Source organism: Lepisosteus oculatus, chromosome 1 (genome assembly GCF_040954835.1).
Source record: "Lepisosteus oculatus isolate fLepOcu1 chromosome 1, fLepOcu1.hap2, whole genome shotgun sequence".
NCBI classification, from domain to species: domain Eukaryota; kingdom Metazoa; phylum Chordata; class Actinopteri; order Semionotiformes; family Lepisosteidae; genus Lepisosteus; species Lepisosteus oculatus.
The window spans coordinates 26,371,134-26,396,655 of record NC_090696.1 but is presented as its reverse complement, the minus strand read 5'-3'; the positions used below and the strand labels follow the sequence as shown (position 1 = coordinate 26,396,655).

The 25,522-nt window shown below is 36.9% G+C and overlaps 1 protein-coding gene across 4 annotated transcripts in view; it reads right to left on the bottom strand.

Moving 5' to 3' along the window:
- The window catches only part of nr3c2 (nuclear receptor subfamily 3, group C, member 2), a 153,329-nt gene that overhangs the window by 38,744 nt on the left and 89,063 nt on the right, over positions 1–25,522 (bottom strand). For all 4 annotated transcript variants that reach the window (XM_006629493.3, XM_015344663.2, XM_015344661.2 and 1 more), the window contains exons 3-5: positions 22,825–22,964; positions 6,820–6,936; positions 3,945–4,262 (exon numbers count right to left, since the gene is read on the bottom strand). In XM_006629493.3, coding sequence (XP_006629556.2) covers positions 3,945–4,262; positions 6,820–6,936; positions 22,825–22,964 — 575 coding nt within the window. The remainder of the gene's footprint in view (positions 1–3,944; positions 4,263–6,819; positions 6,937–22,824; positions 22,965–25,522) is intronic.

Sequence of the window (25,522 nt, the reverse complement as noted above, 5' to 3'; positions counted from 1 at the left end):
GAAAACATTCTACTATACATCAGGGAGCATTCTTAGCAAAAAATGATTTACTTTTGATCAACAGCTATCCAGCATTTATTTGCAAATTACTGTGAAATGCACCTTAAGTTAGTAGTGTTATGGTTAAAAATGGTTTAATAAAAACCTGAAAATTAAATGGTCAAATGGTCACTGCTGCTTTAAATCAGGTTTTGTGTGGGACCCATGATATCTTCTTAGAACAAATATGTTTGTTTCTAAAGTGTGATCTAAAAAAATTGTATTATAACATCTGATCAACTCTGGGTATCAGAGTCCTTCGGGTTTTGGACCCCTCATTTTGAAAATGACTCCCTAGGCTGATCATTTGACCACTGTGCCCAGATGGAAACCTGGAGTTAGATTTACTATTGCTAGATACCCCATTTTGCTTGTTTTAATTATCCCCCTCTTCACATTTATTTTGTGTTTGTGAGTCATTCATAACAGCTTGGATACAGATTAATCCTAACTTTGTGCCTCATTTAAGAAGTTTAATCTATTCAGTTATCCCAAGCTCTCTAAGATGGCCACTCTGCTTGAGCAGTCAATGGAGCTGCTTGTAGTTTTTAAAATCTGAGATGATTGTTGCGATAGATATGGACTGTCAGATGTTTGTCTTGAAACTGGTCTCGGGTGAATAAAGGGAACAAAATAAAAATATTCTGAAAACCCATGCAGAGATGCAGGAGAATCTAGAGAATAAGGAAACTGAGCTCTAGGAGTGCTACTGAAGCAACATCTGTAAGGTGGGCTTACAAGGGGTAATGTCACGATTCCTACTCCTCCTCTTAAGGGCGCTCCAGCCCTTCCTTGTTCTGCCCCATTACCCGCACCTGTTCCTTATTCCAGCCCCTCTTCAGTTCCCCCTTAAAAGCCAGACGCAGACATCATTCAAGGCTCTTCATTGAATTCCGTTTAGTGGGAGCCCGGGGTCCTGCTGCAACTGGCTCCGTTATGGTTTTAACTTTTTGTTCCTGATCCCCCCCCCCCGGCCCGTCCCGACCCGGTTCCTGGTTCTTAATCCCCTGGATGGATCGCTGGGCATGGATTTATGCTTCTGTTTTGGTTTCCTGTTTGGACTTTGTCTTGGATTATTCGCCCCGGACTCACTTCCCCTGGACACCTGCACACCTAAGACACGCCCCCCTGTCTCTATTCCCGTCTCCTGCATGACTTTTTCCTAGTGTTTCCTCACTATTCCAGATTGTGTCATCTGCATAGGGCCCGGAAAGAACTGTTCGTGACAGGTAACTTAGTAAAAAAGCACAGTGGGACTGGTCTGTCCACAGAGAGGGCATACAATTTTTAAGCTAACTCTTCTTCACTAAATCCCCAGTGTTTATTTTCAAAATTCCCCACTGCACTGACAGACATTTGCTTTGGAAATGAATCGGGAAATTCAGTTGTGGATTCTGTGCTAAGTTTTTACTCATATCTCAGCAGATGTCCAACAAAACCTTTACTTTTCATACAGTAAATGAGGATATCATACAGTATAGTGAGACAGGAGTTCAATCTGTTCTGCTGAAAATCCTAGTTTGCTCTTACTTTGCAACTAACAGATCTAACTGTCCTTTCATCTTCCATTTCTAAAACGATTTCTGTAAAACATAGTTAATTCTGCATATCCCTCAATTCTGATATGTTGTTACTTTATATCTAGAGGTCTCCCAATCCCTACCCTATCTTTTAACTAATGTTGATGATTTTGGTGCCTTTTTAGTGTACAGAATTAGCAAGTCCATGTCAGTATTACTGCTTTTAAAATCTACAGCAGAGAAAACATGTCTGACTTCTGACAGTTCCATCAAAAACTCTGGTAGTAAGACTTAGTTTTATATGCTATCCTGTTTTACAGTATGTTATCACAATTCATGACTTTTTTCAAACATTTTTAAAAAGGTAGATGCTGACTTGAACAGAGGAACACATCTTTCATGTTCTTTTCAAGCTCACGTCTCCCCAATAAAAAATAATCCACTTCGTTGCTTGTTCTTTTAGTTCTATGACTTCTCTTTCTTCCCCTTCATAGTTCCAAACTAGACAGCATATTTGCATTTCTCATTTTATTTGTAAAGGAAAATAATCTGTGTTAAAGTATCCGCTGTGCAGCACAAGCAATCTGCTGAGGGTAGCAACTGTTTTAAAATCACTCTATTTTGTTTAATCTTGACAAACGTAATTGGGATAATTTACCTTTAGATTTCGATTATGAAAAATATATTTTACACATACTGTACTGTAGTGGTATTAAAGCCATAGTCTCACACATAATATATACTTAATGTACATACAGTACATGGTAGTGGTATAAAAAACAACCCCAAGTTGTAACTAAAACAACCCCAAGTGCACACTTGAACCAAGGATCATAAAAACCATAGTACTGTATGTGTAAACCACATGATACCACATGAATATGATATGATACTGTATGGTTTTAAAGCCACTACAGTACAGTATGTGTAAAATATTTTTCATAATCAAAATTTAAAGCTAAATTGTCTCCTGCTTAAATTTGCTTTACTATACTAAAATATTATATACTATATTATATTTCTGTTTTTATTTTTAATTACCAAAATTTCCCTTCAGTTATACAATTCTGTATTAATATTCCATATTAAGTGGATTTAAACATGCACAGCAGAGAAACAGACTAAATGAAGCAATTAATTTCACTAACATCTAACGCACCACAAGTGCCACCTATTGATCATCTTTGGCCAGTGAATTACATATCGTAACGCACCGCACTACTTTTACTGTATTAGGAAGAAATACTGTGCGTTCTGAGCAGCTGCATCTGTATTTAATACATATGGTCTTTGCTCATTCCAGGACCTACAATCTCCACATGAAATTTCGAACTCCCCCCCTTTTTAATTAAGTCTCTGTTCTGTACCATTGGTACCAATGGTGTCCTTTGGGATAGTGTGGTTATCTGCAAGATTTCAGTGATTGACTTCCTCTTTTTATTTTCTTGTCATATATGAAATAAGATATTTACTTGAACAATATGTATGAAAATATCCTACAATTCAGTTTTCAGATGATTTACTTCAATGATCTTTCACAGAATGTTGATCACTTTATTCATATCAATTGCCTCTAGTCTCATGTTTATGTTCTATCCGAGGGGTATTATAATGGAGTGTCTTTTTCAACAAGTTTTGGGAGTGTCCAGCCATGGTTATGTTTTGTCGACTATTATAGGAAGGGACATTCCTTTCTCTCGCCTGGTGCTTTTGTTAAATGATAAGTCCAAACCTGGCTTCTTGCAGAAGCAGAAAGAGATCTGGTTGGCTGGTGCTAAACACTGCAGCTAAAAATGTGTTGGCAGTGTGCTGGGAGCCACCACATTCCCTCCACTGGTATCATTTTCATTTCACATGCTTCTAATTGTGGTTTGTGAATTCAGCATCTTGTTTTGTACTCCTTATTTTCGACTTGGATGCTTCTAATCTCTTCAGAACCGTTTGTGAATGAGGCCCTACATATCTATTTATATATACAGGAGCAGCAAGAAGACACTCTGGAAGTGCTGAATATACAGTATGCAATACAACATATTAAGTCTCACCAAAGATGGTGCTCTTTAGTATTGTCTGTGAGGCATACAGTATATAGATAAAAATTTACACAGCTTCCATAATGTGACACAAAAGGTGGATTTTTTGCAAAGGCACATGCTCCGCTTTAGTGAAAAAAATAGTGTGATATAAATTATACTCTGGAATATGCTCTTCAATGCGTATACAGAGCACAGCCATAGATTTTAAATAACATGCTCATTGTGTGTAGGAGTTCCTTTAAATGGCATTGCAGAAAATGGTTAAAACTGCTAAAATTGAATTGAACAAATGTCATATGACAGTTATAAAAATGGTCAAATCTGCATTTTCAATGAAGTTGGATCTCACCTGGAAGGACTTTTGCCCACTTGACAACTCGGATCATCTGTTTTCCTGCCAGCTGGTTCAGGCTGGAGAGCAGGTGGTCGGCGGTGTCTGGCTGGGTGTTGTCGTAGCCTGCGTAAACCACTTCCGGCTCAATGATTTCCAAGATGCTGCAGATGGATGGAGTCAGGTATGGTGCAACACCAGGTACGTGAGGGACCAGGGTGGTGTTGGCATTCAACTCCTTTTCGGAAGCCAAGTATGTCTGGCCTTCCTTTGGGCTCTGCAGTGGCTGCTCCTCATTCACCCCTTTTAATTTCCCCAGCTTCTTTGACTTCCTTGCTGCAGGCAAATACATCACAATGTAACTGGCACAGCTAAATGAAAACCAAGCCAAAAGTGTCTGTTTTGAAAACAAACTTTTTTTTTAAAAAGGAAATGTTTTTCCTTTTTAAGCCTTAAAATCTAAAGCAAGAAACTAGGGAATGCTTTGGAGTTCATATTCCTACAGTATGTGACTTATTTTAAATGCCTTGAAAACCCCTGTATATACTATGACGAAAGCACAAACTAGTCCTAAGTTCTTTTATTAAGATATCATGTCCTGACTGCTCTAGCTCATTTTCAAGATGAAAAAATAAAGATTGATAGGTTGTGCTGCTTCTTCAAGCTCATTCCTCATTTAAAACAGAGAAACTACACAGAACCTTTGTCAAGCAGTTTAAATCAGCTATGCACTGTTCATAAGAACAATAATGGTTAAATAAAATAAATAATGAAGTCCCCAGTGGGTGTCTGACAAGCTGAAATATGTACACGCAGCCCTGCTGTGTCTATGATAAATGAGATGACTTCCACACAGGTTGCCTCGATCAGCAAGGAAATCTTGCCCATCCATTTTGAAGAGCCAGCCACATGAGTGGAGCTAGAAAATCTGGGCTGGAAGCGTCTAACGTAGAGAAATCGATAACTATTAAAGCCGAAAATGGTTGGTAAAGCTGAAAGGGGTCTTTTAATAATCACAAACAAAAACAGAAAAAATGAGATCAATCAAAGAGAAACAAACACCGTTACGGACTTCAAAGCACAAAACTGTGAAAATTCAATGTCTTTTTCCAACATTGCTAACACAAAGCACTCCATTACAACAGATATTTACAGCAGTGCTATGGATAAATGAGTAGACCTATTAATCCCTGTCATCCGCATCAGGATATCACTACCACTGCATATATTTGGGGCACTCTGTGTAAACACTACATTATTTTCTTTAGTTTAATAGGAAAAAGCACAAACTAAACCCCTGTATTCTTGCTTCAATTAAACAGCTCTAAACATGGATTTTCCTATTTATGATTAATTGATGAAGAATTGTACTGAAACTGTGCACTTTTGAGGAAAACCCTAAATAAATCTTTGGTTTGAGCTTTTTTAAAAACTCTGACATTGTCTGAAAAGTTAAGAGGTATTCACAACATGCAGTTAATAGCAAATCATTTTTATGCTTCAGTTACATAGTTTGTTTCCTCAAGGTCACACTAAGTGTTGGCAGTTTAAACTAGATAAAAGAGAGGCCCTTACTGGCAAACAAGCATTGACTAAAGAGCTAGCAAACAGTTTTATCAAAGGCTTGGAGTATTAACATATTGGCCTTGATCATGCTTGCATTTTATACCAGCAATACCTCTTCTTGGAACTATAAGCTTTTTACCACATATTGTAATATGCAAATCCTCAAAGCCACACTAAAATGCAGAGGAAATCGGACATGCATTAAATGTCATTATCTAATCTGTTACCCTGGAGACAAATGCGCCAATCTGTAATAGTCCACAGATAAAAAACTGTACTTCTACATCACATTAATAATATGCATGCAACCTCTTTAACTGTTATTGTTCTGAAATTAAATCGTGAAAGTTGCACAGATCGAAACTTAGGTTAGGTTGAATTATTTCATTTTAAGAAATAATTTCATAATGTGACATCTATCATTACGAAAATGTACGAATGTTTAAAATATACTGTACCATACTGTGACATGTATTTTTGGTTATTGACGATAACATGGTTATTCATGCTATTGACGACATTTCCTTTCCAAAACTCAACATGATTGATATTTTTTTATTTTAAATTCTATTTTTCCCCAATTCTGGTACTTGTGAAATTATCATGTTAAGAATTGCATTTCTTTTAACGCAACATGACTGAAGGTGTTGTTGTTTAATGTTTTATTACTGGAATTGTATTAATGTTTTGTTTTGTATTTTATTTCATTCGAAGGTTTGAATCTTGACTTTCAGCTATTGCCACTCTTAGTAAGGTATTATTGTATCGTTTCCATGTGAATTTTATGTATTTCTTCTCTCATTTCTCCCATATTTTGCAGTAAACTAAGGATTTTGCTGACCTGCAGAAACCATAATAACAAACTGTGACAGGATTTAATAATTCTTTTTATCATCTTGATTTGATAAACTCTCTATATTGTAAATAAAATCTAAACACAAATAATATGCAGTAGATATACTGTATATATATTTAATACAACTTTATACAGCATATCAATTATATTGTATAACCCGATACAGGTTTTGTAAATATCGGGAAAAAATCAAGGTCCAATAATCCACATTTGGTTGGCTGATTACTCCAAACATTTTCATATACTGTAACCACTGAAAAAAACCCAAATCTGAAATCATAAGCATTAATATGATTCAAGGCCTCTAGGCAGTGCTGGGTAAGTGAGTCACTCTGTACTATTTCCTTTGTCTGCAGTTTTTCTTGTTCAATCTTTGTCCCTAAAGTGAGATGCTGAGAGCTTGACTAACAGGGCAATTTTTTATACCTAAACAATGATGTTGTTCAAGCAAAAAAATTCTGAATCCAATACCTCCCAGGTTCATTCCAGCCTGTAGACATTTTCGTACTCGACACGCAGGGCAGTTTTTTCTTCTTATCTTGTCAATTATGCAGTCATTTCGTCCTGCACACAGGTAGTTGTGCTGACCTGTACAACAGACAAATTATATATCACAAAATGGAAAATATAAGTATTTGGAGAGGAACACAAACTTTTTTACTTTCACAGAGGAAAACAAATCAAGATATAAAGTCCACTGAATGCAGACTTGCATATCTATCTCAGGAAGAGACAAGATTTCAAGAACTCTTTTCCAGAGACTGTAAAATAATCAAATAATCTGTAAGAATTTGTAAGTGGTGTAGTTAAGCATCAGAAAGGAAATATATTTTTAAGGCTGTAGCTTGTCTTTCCTGCGGAAAGCTGCAGTTAATGAATCTTATGTATTGTAATTCATTTCAGGAAGATAATTCATTTTTTTCGTAGCAATGTGTTACAGTACATCACTTACAGTAGATGCACAATGTTACTGTTTGAAAAAGTGCAGTGACCATCTCTGTTTACAACTCAATAAAAGGGCAAACCTTTCTCTTTTCTGTGGTGGATCTGATTGACCAATCTAGGAAAAAAATGTATAAACCATAATCTACTGTAAATTAGTCATGTATGTGTCAATTAATTTACACTGTGGATAGACCAATGGATAACACAATCTCACTGGAAAATATCCTAATTTGAGGTCAGTTATGTCAGTATTAGTGCCAATGCAAGGCTGTGCAACACATTCACATGTACAGTATGCCTAATCAGAACTATGCTGTAACTACAGTTCATGTGCTACAGTTGCAATGCGTGCAGGTCTCTGTACTATACTGCAAAGATTTTTTTTTCTGGACCATGTATGTGTACCCAAGTAATGTAAAGGATATAAATATGCTGATTCTGTTCAGTTGTTCATCAGCAATGTTTTATAACAACAAAGTTCTTCAGAAGAATAAATGCACACTGTATTTGTTTTGAAAGCTGCCAAGAGCTGAGTAACTGCAGGAGGAGCAGCAGCAGATGTAGCTCAGTCACTATTTCTGGCTAAATCACATGACCATTGCATAATCCCATTTTTCTTGCTCTAGAAAACAGTAAATGGCAACACAGGAAACATGATGCTGCCCTGTATTCTGGGCAAAGCAAAGTCAGTTTAGATAAACTCAGAAGCCCCTTGCTAAAAGTAGTATACTTTAATGATTTTAGTTAATCATTGTCAGAAACAATTAGACACTTATATTTTAAACTTCCTTTTTGTTTGTTTATTGACTTCTTATTGCAATATTTGCAAAGAATGGCCTTTGAATACTCACTTCATAGTATGGCAGCGTGGCTTTATTTATACTGTACGAGCGGTTCAATTTGAACAAACATTAGCTGTTTAAAAACAAAATCTCAACCCAATTTACTGTATTCTCTATTCTTCTGTACAACAACCCCAAGATCTGAGCTGTACTGTCCACACTTCTAGGAGAAAAGATAATACTACAGGCTTGAAAGTGTAAAATAACACTTCACCTGTACTTGTACTGTACTTCACCTGATGTGGTACTAGAAAATAAGATGAAATAAATCAAAATATTAGCCACGGGACTGGATTTACTTAATTGACTAACAGGACTGAAAGGACATTGCTGCAAGAGTGCTGGAGATCCTGAATGAATGATCTACTTTTAGCAAGTGATGTCACGTTCTGGCACTGATTAGCAATGGGAACTGAGCCTGGCAACTCAGCAATGAAGCAAGGGTTTTCAGAGCACTGAAAACCTTTCGAAACACAATGAGTCTCTTATAATGCAGGCCATGTCCCCTGCAGTACTACGGGTAATAATTCAACAAAGTGTGTCCTAATTGTGGGCTTCCATGGTGTATTTACTCCAAAGAGTCACAAATTGTGCCCCTAAAATTTCATTGGAGGTGAACTTGCGTCCACATTCAGAAGTTTCACACATAAGAATGTAGGAAAGTTATACAGTATATCATGAGGGGACTGCTTCACACTACAACAGTTACGCTATTTCGGTCAATCAAAATATGACTAAAGCTATTCATCCCTGTCATTTTTCTTTTCAGATTTTAATAATCACAACCAGGGCTGATGCATGATTTATTCTTTTTTACACATGAGAAATCACTGAATACAAGTGATTTGCAAGTTTTCAGTTCTAAAAAAATTAAAATAAACGTAAAAACACCCAATCACTATTTTGCTGTACTATTGTGATTCTCTGCTAGCTCCAATCATGTAATAAAGCACAGTTTTACTGAAAGTTTCTAATGCAGCATGTTGCATGTTTAATGGAGATTTGACATGAGCATACTCTACTTGGGGCTCTGGTTTTACAGTGCCTTGCGAAAGTATTCGGCCCCCTTGAACTTTTCAACCTTTTGCCACATTTCAGGCTTCAAACATAAAGATATAAATTTTTTATTTTATGTGAAGAATCACCAACAAGTGGGACACAATTGTGAAGTGGAACGAAATCTATTGGATTTTTGAAACTTTTTTAAGTAATAAAAAAATGAAAAGTGGGGCGTGCAAAATTATTCGCCCCCCTTGCGTTAATACTTTGTAGAGCCACCTTTTGCTGCGATTACAGCTGCAAGTCGCTTGGGGTATGTCTCTATCAGTTTTGCACATCGAGAGACTGAAATTCTTGCCCATTCTTCCTTGCAAAACAGCTCGAGCTCAGTGAGGTTGGATGGAGAGCGTTTGTGAACAGCAGTTTTCAGCTCTTTCCACAGATTCTCGATTGGATTCAGGTCTGGACTTTGACTTGGCCATTCAAACACCTGGATACGTTTATTTGTGAACCATTCCTTTGTAGATTTTGCTGTATGTTTGGGATCATTGTCTTGTTGGAAGATAAATCTCCGTCCCAGTTTCAGGTCTTTTGCAGACTCCAACAGGTTTTCATCCAGAATGGTCCTGTATTTGGCTGCATCCATCTTCCCCTCAATTTTAACCATCTTCCCTGTCCCTGCTGAAGAAAAGCAGGCCCAAACCATGATGCTGCCACCACCATGTTTGACAGTAGGGATGGTGTGTTGAGGGTGATGAGCTGTGTTGCTTTTACGCCAAACATATCGTTTTGCATTGTGGCCAAAAAGTTCGATTTTGGTTTCATCTGACCAGAGCACCTTCTTCCACATGTTTGGGGTGTCTCCCAGGTGGCTTGTGGCAAACTTTAGACGAGACTTTTTATGGATATTTTTGAGAAATGGCTTTCTTCTTGCCACTCTTCCATAAAGGCCAGATTTGTGCAGTGTAAGACTGATTGTTGTCCTATGGACAGACTCTCCCACCTCAGCTGTAGTTCTCTGCAGTTCATCCAGAGTGATCATGGGCCTCTTGGCTGCATCTCTGATCAGTCTTCTCCTTGTCTGAGCTGAAAGTTTAGAGGGACGGCCAGGTCTTGGTAGATTTGCAGTGGTCTGATACTCCTTCCATTTCAAGATGATCGCTTGCACAGTGCTCCTTGGGATGTTTGAAGCTTGGGAAATCTTTTTGTATCCAAATCCGGCTTTAAACTTCTCCACAACAGTATTACGGACCTGCCTGGTGTGTTCCTTGGTCTTCATGATGCTCTCTGCGCTTTCAACAGAACCTTGAGACTATCACAGAGCAGGTGCATTTATACAGAGACTTGATTACACACAGGTGGATTCTATTTATCACCATCAGTCATTTAGGACAACATTGGATCATTCAGAGATCCTCGCTGAACTTCTGGAGTGAGTTTGCTGCACTGAAAGTAAAGGGGCCGAATAATTTTGCACGCCCCACTTTTCATTTTTTTATTACTTAAAAAAGTTTCAAAAATCCAATAGATTTCGTTCCACTTCACAATTGTGTCCCACTTGTTGGTGATTCTTCACATAAAATAAAAAATTTATATCTTTATGTTTGAAGCCTGAAATGTGGCAAAAGGTTGAAAAGTTCAAGGGGGCCGAATACTTTCGCAAGGCACTGTATATACTGTAAATACTCAGAAGATAAACAGATTTGAAAAAAAAACCCAACATGAATTACCTATTGTACATTGAATAATTTCTGCCTGTTGTTAAAAGCTATGTAATTCAAATAAATAACAACACCCAAATAACTGCACTATGACAAATAACAATAACAATAACAATATAAACATATTTCCTAATTTATATGAGCGTTATTAAATGTTATCAGAATAGGAATTTGTGACTGTGTAAATAAACCTTTGTAGGGAGCTTGAAGTTTCTGATGACAACCTTCTGTACATTTTAACACTTTTCTTTAAAAAGAGATCTTTACACAAACTGTAGGATATCTATGTGTACCCATGATGTGATTTGAGCCAAAGTGTTTTTGTTTTTAATTTGGAGATACCTTAAACACTGAAACACTCTGCAACACTGCAATTTTAATGACTGGAATTGACTAAGCAAATAATACATTATACCTGATAAGCTTTATTTAAACTATGAAAATAGTGATCCAATGAAAAATACTCACAATATATATACTCTACATACAAACATATACAGTACAAACAAAGTGAGGCCAAAAGCAATTCCCATAATAATGTTCTCATATAATTTTCCAATAACATGTCTATCATAAAGTAAATTTATCAATTCAATGAGAAATGTAAGAAAAAATAATTATTTGTATTTTGTTTTCTAATTGGACCTGTATTCAAAGTACTGAGCTGGCTCAAACTAATATTGACTTATAAACTTAAACTGATCAATATGATCGAATGAACCATGCAACATCAAGGATGCCTGCATGCTGGAAAATCTTGACATGGTGAGGGACCATATTAGACTTAATAGGCAGTGCAGTGAACTTCTCAGTCTTTCACCTGAGCTGTGAGAAGAGGAAAGTCCTGCAGTTGCCTTCCCCAAAAGAATCAGACAGCCTGCAGCATCCCACATTGTTTGAGAGACTTCCCAAACAAGCCTTTGACCCTCCTGCCTCAGGAGAGCTGCATCATTCAGGTTGTCCTTCAAGGGAACAGGTAAAGGTTTAAAGGTTTCTTGCAGCCTCTGCCTGTTGACGTAGCTACCTACTTGATTGACTTGTCCTTCAGGGGATTATACTAGCAGTAGCTGAACACACCCACTCATGCACCCAGTCACTGTCCCGGCATTGCTCCAGGAAGCAAGGGTTATGTGAAGAAACATGGACATCCATGTGTCTCAGTGAATTGCAGGGATAACGACCATCACCAGGTTTGGGCAGCAGAGTTCAGTGTTCCTTTAGTTTCTCAAAACTGGAAGGGTATTATAAAAAAAGACTTAAGGGTGAAGTACCACAGCTCCCGTCTGATGGAGAAGCTGGATTCCTGATGGATAAGTCTGTGTCTACGCATGCCTGTTACTGGAGAGGGCTGGGCCAAAACCTTGTCAGTGTTGTGTTCCACTTGACCTCTTCCTCTTGCCTGGTTTCAGTGTTCATTCTGGGTGGCAAAATATCCCTGCAGTTGAACTGCTGTTCCTCTGCCAACCTCTCATTGCTGCACTTGAGCAACTCCTGTGTGGATTGTTAGAAATCCAAAGAGGGCCCTGCCCAAGCCCCACTCCTGTGGCACCCAGCAACTGTCAGCTTCTATCGAGGAAGGCTGCTATTAAACCTCTCTTTTTGTTGGTGGGGCTTTCGAAAAACACAAAAGCAGCATCTGCAAAAATGCAAAACCTTCAAAAACCTATCATAAATGTTTGTTTTGATGGAATAATTTCTGGATTTAACTTTGTTGTATATTGAAGTAACAACCTCTTGACACTGTTGTAATCCTTTCTTCTAAAGAAACTGTCAGTTAACATATTTGTAATAAATGTTTATGTCTTTTTAGGCAAAACTGTAAAGCACAGTATTTAGAAATCACAGCAGATAAATGAAGACATACCAATTAGGATGATATAATAGTTTTACTGTGTTTTCTGTCAAGGTGGCTGTAAATACGTATTCAGGAAAATGCTAGCTTAAACCAACTGATAGAATACTTTAAATAACAGAGCAATAATTTATTTTAACTTTAGATGTTGTATAAACTATTTCACTTCATTCTTCTACCTCTTCTTCTTCTTTGTCTTTACTTTCCTTCCCATTCTCATTAATTAACATATTCCCTCAAAAGTAGCATTTAGAGGAAAATTCATTACAAGGTATATATTACCATATACAGTATATCACTGTAATGAAAAGAGCCCAGGTCAGTAATACCACTCTTAAGGGTCTAAGCCCAAACATATTAGAATTATGTAGTCTTCCCACACACTTAACAGTGTTCATGGTAAAAAGTTTAGTCGTCATCATAAACATGTGTGGCATTGTGACATTGTGCCTAAGTAATACACAAAGCCAAGATATTAAACACTCTACTGTTGTGTTAGTGTCTGTTACGTTTTGTACTTGGGATGTTACAGTAGAAGCATATATTTCTATATCAATGTAGCTCATTCATGTACAGCAGGGCTCTGTGTTATCCTGCAGCTGAAAGAAAATTGGAATTCAACCAATAAAAATATTATAACAATAACAAAACAAACAATTATAACAAATATTATTTAATTTTCCATTTTGTTATTTACAATGGCATGTTCTGAGATTTGTGTTTATTTTGAAGAAGAAAGATAACATCTAGGAGATGGGATGGATGACAGATACCAAACACATTTGTCCCCAAGGCATGAGTACCAGAAGTCATTTAAGGACAATGACTATGAAAGTCACTGTAAGAATGCATTCCATCTTTTGATTGTTCATGTTTCACATTTGGTATCAGGGATGAAATGTGCCCCACTGCTCTACTTATAAGCTTCTGTATAAATATTTTAAGAAAAGTCTTTCTTCTTTCAGCACCAAATAAACAGGGACACTGGGTTTATACAATGTCTGTCTACTGTGCCTTAGATAAATCAGTGTAGTTAAAGCTACACTAAAACATAAAAGTAAGGCTTAGTTTACAGCTGCTGAAAATAAATTGGTTGTTCTTCCTAAGAAGTGTTTTGCATAAAGATGTAGATTGGCAGTAGCTTTATTGGGTTCATCTAACTGGCTGTCACCTAATATTACATTTGCAGAATTTCTAATATATAAACTACTATAATCAATGGAATTTGAAATTTCACATTGTTTACAATTTAACCTCTAAATCACCTTGTGAGTCAGACAGCTGACAGTGCACAGGCGCTAAAGTGACATAACCTCCTGAATATGTACTGGAGCTTGGTGTATATCAAGAGAGAAAACACACAAAGGAACCAAAATGTTTGGTTTATTGTGTATTTTTATGCTTGGTTTTGCGGTTGAAAGACTCATAATAATGCATTTTAAAGCTTAAATTTGATAAATGTTTGAAATTGTATTCAGACAGCTGAAGATCAAATATAGAAGTAGAGAAATATTTTTCCCTTGCCAATGAATCAATCATCTTTATACAAATTTTAATTTTAAATCTTGTATAAAACCACAAAGAAAAAATAAATCAGTGGCAAAAGAGGTTATGATAAGTAATTCAAAATGTATTTTCAGCCATAGTAAGGAAGTTCAAAGATGGAATATGTAATTAGGCACAAATTAGGCGGCAGCGTTACCGCTTTGAAGCCGGCTTTTCTCAGATCTCAAAAGCTCACCAAGGCTGGGCCTGGTCAGTATTGTGATGGGAGACCTCCAGAGAAATCCAGGTTGCTGTTTCAAGTGGTGTTGGTGGTCAGTAGGTGGCACTCTTCCCTCTGGCCCAGGATTTCCAAACCAATGCCTCAGTATGGTAATTGGAAACACTACACTGTAGGAGGTGGCGTACTTTGGATGAGATGTTTAACCGAGATCCTGACAATTTTTTTTTAAGTAGTGGAGTTAACCCTTACGTCCTGATAAAATTACATATTGGGCTTGTACATTCTGGGTGTGCTAATAGTACCCCTTTAATTAATGGGTGCAGCCATTTTTTCCTCACCCTCCTGATCTGTTGTCTTCCATGTAGCTGCTGCACTTCAGAGGTGAATAAAATGTGTTGCCTTCTATGCATAATGGCTTTAGCATCCTTTCAGATGCAACGTGTGATAAACATTTCAGAAATTATATTTATATGTTATATAATTATATTATAATAGAACTATTCTCTAACAATCTTCATGAAAAACATCTGAATCACTGGAATACATAATACACTGCAGAATGATTGGACATACATTTGGCTTCAGTGAAAGTCAGAAACCAGAGATCTTATTGTTGGTCTCTAATACAACGTCTGTTAAAATAGAAAACATTAAGGTAGTTCAATACTCAGAAAACTGCTTAGCTGCCCATTGTCTCCATGGCTACTGATCTCTAAACCTATCTATAACTTGTCCAGATGCATAGGGGAAAAGCTTGTGAGAAAGTCAGCTGGCTAAGGGCTCTGTGGTAGCCTGAACCATCACTGGTTTTCCATCTTCCTGATTGCCAGCCCTTACCATCTCTTAATTTATGTGTATGAGGTGGCATGATGGTTAGCCGTACTGCCTCACGGTGTGTAAGTCCTCAGTTCGTTTTCAGACTAGAGACCCTGTCAATGAGGAGTTTGCACATTCTTCATGGGTGGGATTTCCTCCTACCTTTCCAAAGACACATACAGTAGAGTAGGGTTGATTGACTACACTAAATTGTCTACTGGGGATTTGAGGGATTTTCATGATGATTTTCTTCTTTCTTTTTTTGGTGGTGGTGGTGGGGGGGGAATATTTCCCAGTAATGTCTATGCGACTAAAAAGAAACAGAACTAGAAAAGCTCGATGGAAAAAATGTCCTCCTCTCACCTGAGGCCTTTCTGAGGTTCTTCTTCCCAGTGGGAGGTTAATGTTTGATGTGTTTATCCAGTTTTTGTGGTTGTTTTCCAAAAGGCATGATCAGGTTGCCTTCTTGTAATACACTGCTACCTCTGCCAGCTGCTCGTGTCTGGTCTGTTCAACGTCTCAAACAGCCATTTAAGAAATTATTTTCTCCACTCTGTGCTATGCAGCACTGCAGTACATGAAAATACTTGGGTTTGTAATAATACAACAATAACAACATAAAACGCTTGGATTAACAGTTTGCTAACAATATAAACTTCTGTGAAATTAAAGCTTAATGTAAACATTCAGAATAAATTAATGTGTAGTGAATATTAATCATATCAAATAAATTAAATATGTTTTTCAACACCATGATCATATTTTATACATCACAACAAGATCTAATTGTAGGCTATGTGACTTTATGCTTTTAGATCAGGGCTGCAACACTTATTTATCTTAAACATCTAAACAGAAGTTTATGTTTGTTTTGGAGGCTGTAAAAACTATTCCAGTTTAGAATTTTCATCCATCCATTTTAACTAAGTTCCTTTTTATAAATACATTTATCAGTCTTGTTTTGTAGCATTTCAAACCTGATTAAGTGAACTTATATCGTTTTCACCATGCTTCATCTTACAATAATGTTTTTGTTAATGTTGCCTTTATACAGTGTTTCATCTTGAAGGATCCCCCCAAAATTACTGCTTTTTAATGAGAATTTTGTATTTTAGCAGTACAAATGAGTAATATAAAATGAATACCTGTAGGTTACATTGGTAATTTTCTTCCAAAACATCTCAAAGACTTTGCTGTATTGTATGTAGAGGCAATTCATCCACCGATAAATGCCAAATTTGATCACTTTTTGATGCCTGACAACCATCATGCACCCATAACATGCAGTATCAGATCCAGCAGAGAGATAAGGATCTGCTTCCCCATTTGATTTAAGGTGGAACTTTAGCTAGACCAGCCTACAAACGTCCAGATTACCAAGGACTTCTTTTAGTGTCTTGTACTTTACAAGGACGGCATCTTTTACAGCACAGAATCTCCTATTATATATAGGGGCACTGGTTTGGGAATTCTGGACTGAAGGGAAGAATGCCGCCTATTGGTTCACCAACATAATTCACATCAGCAATGGTTTTCCTTAGAGACCTCCCATCCCAGTACTGAGCAAGTCCAGCACTGCTTAGCTTCTGGCATTAAGCTATGAGGTGGAGCCGCTGCTCTTACCAATATGTACATAATAAAAATCAAAAGTCAGTTGTCAAAACAAACTGGCCAAGGGGCCTCTTGGTCTAAATAAAGCTGTCACTGAATATACTATGATTGGTCAACTCTGAACAATCTAAGGTCTCAGCAAACTCTGCAGCATTAAACCGTTTAAAGCATTAATCAGTCTGAATTTATGTGAAAGTTTTATATACTGTATGCGCAAATCAAGAATCTATGAAATACCGTACATAATGATTACCAGCAGAGGCTATTCTTTATTATCGTTAAATTTTCACCTACTGGCAGAGATTCAGAAGTCAACAGTCAAGGCAGGCAGAAGTGTCTTCAGTGTACAAATCATTATTAATCTGAATCTTATTTAATGTGCCCAATTTTACTGAAACAAACATAGTTAAGTACCTTCCTCAAGAGTACAACCCACCCACCCAGGATATACTGTAAATCCACAATCTTCCAGTTCAGAGCCCTAAACACTCCTGCATATATTGCACTGTATTGCAGTTGCACTCCGAATCTTGACTTCAAAGTAACCCAACTTTGCATTTACATTCTTTTGAAAAAACAATTAAACAGTAGACTTTGTATTCAATCTCGAAGTTAATCTACTAAAAAAGTAAGTTATTTTGCAGGTAAAAACCATCCAAATTACTACAGTTTTAAATGGTGGACTGGTACTGTATACACTGTGGGCCTAAAGTTCATACAGACCTACAAAGATCGCTTTTTTCAAAAAAGAGTGAGTAAATTGGTTGGCCTACAGGACTGAATTTACCACCTCAGTCAAGCTTCTTAGACCATTGATTTATTTAAGTTATTGTTTGTGTAAGTACGGCCGTGTAAATATTAATTGTTGTGTATAATGCTGGAATTACACTTACTGTACATATAGTAATCCCTGTAACTACACTAGAAAGTTGATTTCTGTAAATTATTCTTTCTAAATATATGTTCTTGCATGTATTTAGTGGTTTTAAACATCAAAATGTTGTCAACATGTCCCAACACTGATTATTCCTTGAGGCACAGTTCTTTCATTGATGAAGAGAAAAAAGACCAAAACTCTGTGGCTGACCCAGCCCTTAGCTAGTTTGTTTCCAGGGATCTATGCACAATCTATATAAGCCCCCAACAGTGGCCACAGTAAGGTGCAGGGAGCTTTATTTCACCTTTAAAGCCAGTTTTCCAACAAAAAGTCTCTAAAGGCATTCTTCACTTTTCCATCATGCTCTAAATCTGTCTTTTCAAACTGCTACCAACCCAACCACCTCTATCATCATGCAAGCCATTTTTTTTAACAAATGCACAACCAGTTAAACCCATTCTGGACAGTAAGCCTTCACCAATAATTTAACAATTACCTAATTAACACCCAATGAGCCTATTTACAGTGGTTAGAAACCTTTGGGCAGTCTCTAGGGGCAGCGTGGCTGCTACTTCAGTCCCTTGCTAGGGCTGCTTGACACATGGACCAACTGACTAAAATGCATTACCATTGCTGTGATTGAGCAACAGAGCAAGGCATCTACAAAAAAAGCTTAAAATGATTCAGTATTTCATGATTTTTTCCAGAAAAATAACTTGTACTCATTCTTTATCTTCAGTAATGAAAAGGGAAGTATCCTCATATATATTTAAAAAGAGACTAATTTTCAAAAGCCAAAAATGCAGAATAAAAAAAAGTCAGATAAACAGTAAATAATGTTCTTTTTAGGACAATATTATAGGGTGCTAGAAACAATATACAGTACTTAGCCAAATCAAAATGATCATGTCTGCAGTTATTTAAACCCAATCATTTATTAGGAATATTAGTTTAATCAAAACATATTCATGATAACTAAGTAATGCATAACATAATATTTAAATTTTATAGTTCTTATAATCTGGAACATAGTTTGCTTTTCCTTGCCAAACATTGTGAAAGTTCAATGACAAGTCTATCAAGAGACAACAAACAACAGAGCTGAAGAAAAACGATTTTTTGAAAAAAAAAATTGAGGTAAAATAACGTATAAGGCAGTGTCAGTCTCAGTCTTTGAAAGTTTACACGGCATCTGCAGCAATAGTGATGGCACAGATACAATTGCAAAGATGTGCAATGGTGTTTATTATGAGGAACTGTGTCCTCAAAGTCTACACCCAACAAAAACCACTGTGAAAAACCCAAACTAACCAAAGTGTGTGGGGGGAACACAAAACTATAATACAAGAATATATATATATATTGATTTAAAAAAGAGTTTGTTGTAGGCAGCTCCTGTTCTACACTTCTACCAACCTCCTACTATCTCGAAGAACTAATTTTCTAAATTATACTCCTCCCCATAGAATATTCCACTATAAAGCAAAAAAGAATTCTACAAAATAATAATTCTGATACACGCCTTTCTCCAGTAAATACACAATTAAACAATTAACATATTATTAACAAAAATAAAATGTCATTCATTACTACTGTACATAAATATTTTAAAGAAAATACTAATCGATCCACCCATGTGCAACCCTGGCTACTAAGCCAGCCCCTGTTGCCATGTCAAGGTTTGGGTCTTACATGTTGTGGGAGAAACCATTTTGCTGGTGAGAAATCAAAACAAGGTATTTATTTGAAACACACAAGTTAAACACTAATTTAGTTCATTTGGCTTATAAAACAAAGAAAAGCAGGTGTTTGGTTTGAGTTAATGTTTAGTTCTGACCATACATGAACAACCTTACTTTACTCTGTGCGTACACCCACAGAGCAAGCAAAGCTATCCCAGAATTCCAGACTAGGTAAAGTCTGTTTACATTTGAAACCACATTTATCGCCTTTGTTTAGAAAGTGAAATGTTTGCGTATGTCTATGTGTATACGTGTACGAGTGCCAGGTGATCTGTCACAGGCAGTTTGAACCTGAGCAACAGTTTCCAAAATGTGATCATACTAATTAACTCTCAGATGAGGAGTTCAGTTCACCACTTTTTGTAGAATATGAATATTTTGAAGTGGAGAAAGGATCTTTGGTCTTTGGAGAGATACAGAGGTATTTAGTGTTGCCATCTAACACTTTAGGAGCATAGGTTGGAATTTAAGCTGGGGTGCTTTCTTTGGAGTTTATATGCTCTCCCTGTGTTCCTATCAAGGCGTTGATGAGTTATCCAGGTCCTCTCCACCTCCTAAACACACGATGGTACTGGGCTCTAATGGGCTATCCCAAATGATCCATTCCACGACAGAAAAGAGTGGGATTCCTTTCTGCCCTGCATTGTCCAATTGGTGATAACTAAAAGCCTTAAAAATTTACTTATTGTTACATTTCTAAAGGAAAGAAAAAAGCTCAGCTTTTCCAACTTATGAAAAAACTCACATGCTCTACTGCTTCTGAGGTAACATTAGTTTCCCAAAGGATTACAGAGCCAACAACGTCTATGCAAAAGTTGTATTAATCCCTTGTTGTTTCTGTGTCTGTATGCTGCAGTTTAATCTCCTTGACTCCACACTGGGTTTTCATATTGTGAGGGTAGCAGGCAGTTTCCTAATATACCTTGGATGCTTTTACAGCGTCTCACTGCTGACTCATCTCCTTGAGAAGCAAAGCTCCCTGCTGTACTGGGGTCAGGTGAGGTAATAAAGTTGACTACACAAATCACTGCTACTGTACAGCCTGCAGAATACAAATGGGATCCTCTAGGCCGGACATTTAAGCACTGCACTCCTGTTATTGCAATGTCAGGGGTGAAAAAATGCATACACAGTATCATATTATATACTGATCTGTACTTACAATTTGAGATAGATATTTTTTCTTTTTTAAATAAAATATACAAAGAATCACCTAGATTAATATTAAAAGTGATGGCAATCTACTGTACGTCATTCATGGGGTAAATTAATTTCACTGTAGTCTCAAACGTTAAGGAATGAGGTCTGATCAGCATCGTTTTCATGATATTATTGTTATTAAAGCCTTCATGGTGCTATTGCAGATGTAGGATTGACACTACCTGTTTTAGACAACACAAAAATTGCCCACAGAACATCATGGCACAGTTCTATTAGTTCTGCTTGTTTAGTGCTGCAAAGCTGGTTTTTCATAATTTCCCTCCACACCCCCTCCTAGTAATGTTTTTCTTCATATTTGTTTCTCAGTGGCTCCAAACGTGTGTTTTTCTTATGTTGGGGGCAATAAATAAAAACCATAACTAACAGCTTGCTTTGTTTTGCTTCACCAGGAGCACCTAGAATTTCATCAGGAGCACTTACAGTAGGTGTAATAGCAGTGCTTTTGAACTGATTACAAGCTTCAGAAAACAAGGTTATCAAGATGCATTTGGGATGAGATGGACGCAGGGCTCAGAACAATCCACGAAGACGTCTTTGTACAAGAATCTGTAATGGACTATCAGCACCCACTGCAGTAACTAAACATGGCAGAGTTACAGTATGTACTGTACAAGTATTTTACACTACAGGACAGGGCTCACACCAATACTATATGTCATATCCCTTTCTGACTTGTGGACTGTAGTTTTCTTCCCAATGCTACAAAACATCAACACTCTTATTTAATATGCATAACTTATGAGTGCATATGATACTCTGGCACATTAGCACTGCAATTAGTATCTTCTTTCAAGTGATACACACGCTGCAAATATATCAGTTTATACCACAGTTTTACTGGGTATGAAAGGAACTGAACAAAGCTTTCTTTCTGTACGAAAGTAAACGCAACAGCAGGTTGAAACATATTTCACGAGCTGCTACTATATTACTAAAAAAAAACAGGAAAAATATTTTTTCCAGAAAACTTAAGATTTGCATATGCTAAAATATTACTGAGGCAAGGGGAAACTTGTAAAGTTTACACTCCCATATGAAATCCATTCCTGCGCTTCATTGGATGGTTTTGGTTCAAGATGGTCTATTTCTGTCCCTAAAAAGGAAGTTGGTTATTTCAGCTTTCTGGTCATGAACAATCTTGTTATTGAGGATTTCTGAGCAATGTTTTTTTTTTTCAAGTTTGGAGTAGCAACCAAAGGGAAAAAAAAGCAAATTAAAAGTGCTTGTGTTGCAACGGAAAAAAAACATAGCAAACAGCAAGCTGTTCTGTCCCAGCTGAGTAGACACAGAGTTACTAAAATAAAATGTACGCTGCAGATTAAAAAGATATTAAGGACCTTAGCTCCTGTTTAAGAATGAAAGCTACTTGTGGTCAAAGCACATTCACCATACTAATGCACTCTTATTATGGATCAGCTGGCTGACAGCCACTGGGGGCGGGTGGGTTGGAGTTGTCCTTGGCGTGCAGTATAACGGCAACCCCTTGCCTGGTGGCTGTGAGCCCACAGTGCTGGGAGCTGTATCACTTTTCCATTCAATGAAAACTCTGCTGTGGGCACTGTGGTATCACTTTGAGAATAAGAAGTAGATGGTTTGGACAGCACACCCTTTGCAGGAAAATGGTGCACAGAGTTTTTATGGCTCATGTAAGCTACAAGGCTCATTCATACAGTAGCAGCAAGAGCAGGCATGGTGATCAGTGGCCATTCCAAAAACTGGAAAGCACAAAATAAAAAGTGATTGGAAATTACAGTTAAAAATGATTAATAACTACAGTTTACAAATATGTATTACACATGAATGATGTAAATGTACTGTAAACTGTTATTTTTACAAATTATACAGTTTTAAATGGCAAATAAATTTGCAGTGGGCAGTAAAAATTTCCCTGTGTTTTCCAACATTACCCTGGCTTTTTGTTCAATGTTGCCTATAGTTTTTCACAAGCCACCTCTGTGCCTTTTTACAGTATATTGTTACACTACATCAATGCTATCTATACCTTTTCATATGTTAAGTACAGTATACATGTATTAAGTCATCAAGAATCCAACACAAGAAGCCACCAGCCCAGCCCTTTTATTACAACGCATACTTTAAGTTTGACAAAAATGGAAACATTACCTTCCACAGCTCTTTTGAAGAAAACCTTGCAGCTGCCACAAGTAACGACCCCATAATGGCATCCGGATGCTTCATCCCCACAGACCAAACACACCTTTGCAGGGGCAGAGGAACCGGAAGAGGAATTTCTTATCGACGAGCTGCAAACAAATCACAGAAGCACAATTCACTTTCAGCTCTTGTGAGCACAATAATCAGAATTATTTCTGTACTTGTCAAATTTGCAAAGGGTTGAATTTGCTGGTACTTACCCACAGAAAAAAAGTTTTTGTTTATATACATTCTTCTTTGTCCAAATTTGTTTATTGGATACTCATTTAACAGTCACATCCCACAGAATATAGAAAATAATATAGGATTAACCCACTGGAAACTGACCCACCAAGAAATCCTCTCTCTCAAATAGAAATTATGGTTACATTAATAATTTAAGTGATTCATTAACTAACATTTCAAACATAAATTTAAATTGTGGTGTGCTGTTTTTCAGTGGACTGTATTCGACTTATCCCATAGTGGGACAGCAAAGGACTAGCAGGTTGAGAAAGATCAATAGGTACTGTATCTTAATATACTATCTTCAAAATGGAAGTTAAGGTCTAAAATGTTTACAGTTTTTGCTTTTGGATTGTTGATCAAATAAACAACTTCCAATTGAGTTTTGTCCCCTTAATGATATCTTTTTTGAAATTTCTAAGTATATATTTTATTTCAGAACTGCATGCTCAAAATAACAAGCATTTGTGTCAAATAAGGGCACATTTAACATTTTAAGTTCGCCACATAATTTGAGGCACACAACCACAGAGTTTGCGACTCAATCAATCAATGCAATCAGAGCTTTGGCTTATCATCAAAACAGTCCACAGTATGAATGTGACTCTTCAGAAGGGATTTTCATCAAAGCACAAAAAGAAAAGTTTAATTTCCAATAAATATTTTAAAAATTAAACCTACATGGATAATGTCACCCTTGTTGAGGCATGAACTGTCCAACTTCTCTAACATTTTATCTTTTCATTTGTGATCTTCCTGGTTTCATGTGATTTTCTCTATCTCTCAACAGCAGCACAGAAGAATCACCTTTTGAATGAAGCCTTGCTAAGCTACCAGATTTTAATGTGGAAAACAAAGTCTAAAAGAAGAACCAGGACATCAGATCTCAAAACCAAGCTCAGCGGCAGGAAGGAGAGACTGGGGAGGTGAGCTGTCCAGCTCTCATTGCTCAGTGCCCCTCCCTGAATCATTCAGAAATAAACTGTGACAAACTTGGAAGAAGAAAATGTCTCTATGTTAAATCTGCCCACAATGACAGTGCTAATCTTAACTTTCTTCTTTTCAGATATTTCCTCTAAAACTCTTAACTGTTTGTTTTTTTTTCTAATTACTTTTGTATTGCTTTAATGATAGAGATTCATTAAACACATTTCACTATATACTGTACATTTACTATTGCTGATTTTTCCACACCACAATATATAGTATATTTGCAATATACAGTATGATTCAACAAAATGATGACCAAAGGAATTGCAGGGTTAGTTTCAGATAAAATAATTTCTCTCCTAAAAAAGGCTAGCTGAGTTCCATGGAAATGTGCCTTACTGAGCTTTCCCTTCCATTTAAGTATTTCCAGCCAGTCTTAGTCTTACCTTGCTCCTAAAATTCAAAGGCCTTTGAATGCTTAATGGAATGGACATATAGGCCCAAACATAATAAGAATCCAAATATGTCAACTTCAGAAGGTCCTGCTACTTCATGAAATTAAAAAAAATATATATCCACAATTCTACGTGCTTTAGTGGAAATTGACATATATCACGCTTTAAATAAACCAAATAAGATCCTACAGGGTTCACTTTACACTATAGGAACCATAACTGTGTAGCATTTGATTATTTTTAGAATTTTTGATCATACTGCTCTGCGCCAGTGCAGGCTATTTTTAATTTTTAGTGTACAGTGAATAAACATTGCATCTCTAAATGATGATATCCATCCCTAGACAGATATGAACAGGTATATAGCACACTAGATATGCAAATCTGATTTAAATGATAGTACTCTATTTTGAGATACTGTATTCTAGTCTGAATGCAACCCACAACATAGTACAAATGCAAAACGATCCACAACAATTAAATTTCCAACAATGCCACACCACTTTTAAACATCTGACTACTTTAATCTTATTTAGGAGTGAAAAAAGAAACACTTGTTTCAGTGGGTGACTGAAACAAACTTCCCATCCATGTAGCTAAAACAGATTCCCTTAGATTCTTTAGGAAGTACCTTGGCATGATTCTTAAATTTTGGATCTACCAGTGACTCCTCATTTACAGTATATTCCTGATATGATGCCGCATAGGGACGCGCCTTCAAAGTTGTGATTTTTACCTGTGGTCTCTTTGGCTTTTTTAAGCTTCCCCCTACCTAGAATACTGACATGCAGTGCACAGATTACCAGCAATCACTGGAGTAGGCATCTTCTTCAGACACTGCTCCAGTCAGAATAAGTAGAGCGCTGAAGGAAGAGATGGTGATGACAAGGAGCAGAAATCTAACTCCTTCAGGTCACTACAACCCAAGCTGAATATGTCCCCTGGCTGAAGGTTTTACTTGTTTTACTGCTACAGTTTCAGGTTAAGCTGAAGACCTGCCGCTAGCTAACCAGTTTTCTACCATAGAGCAAGCTGTT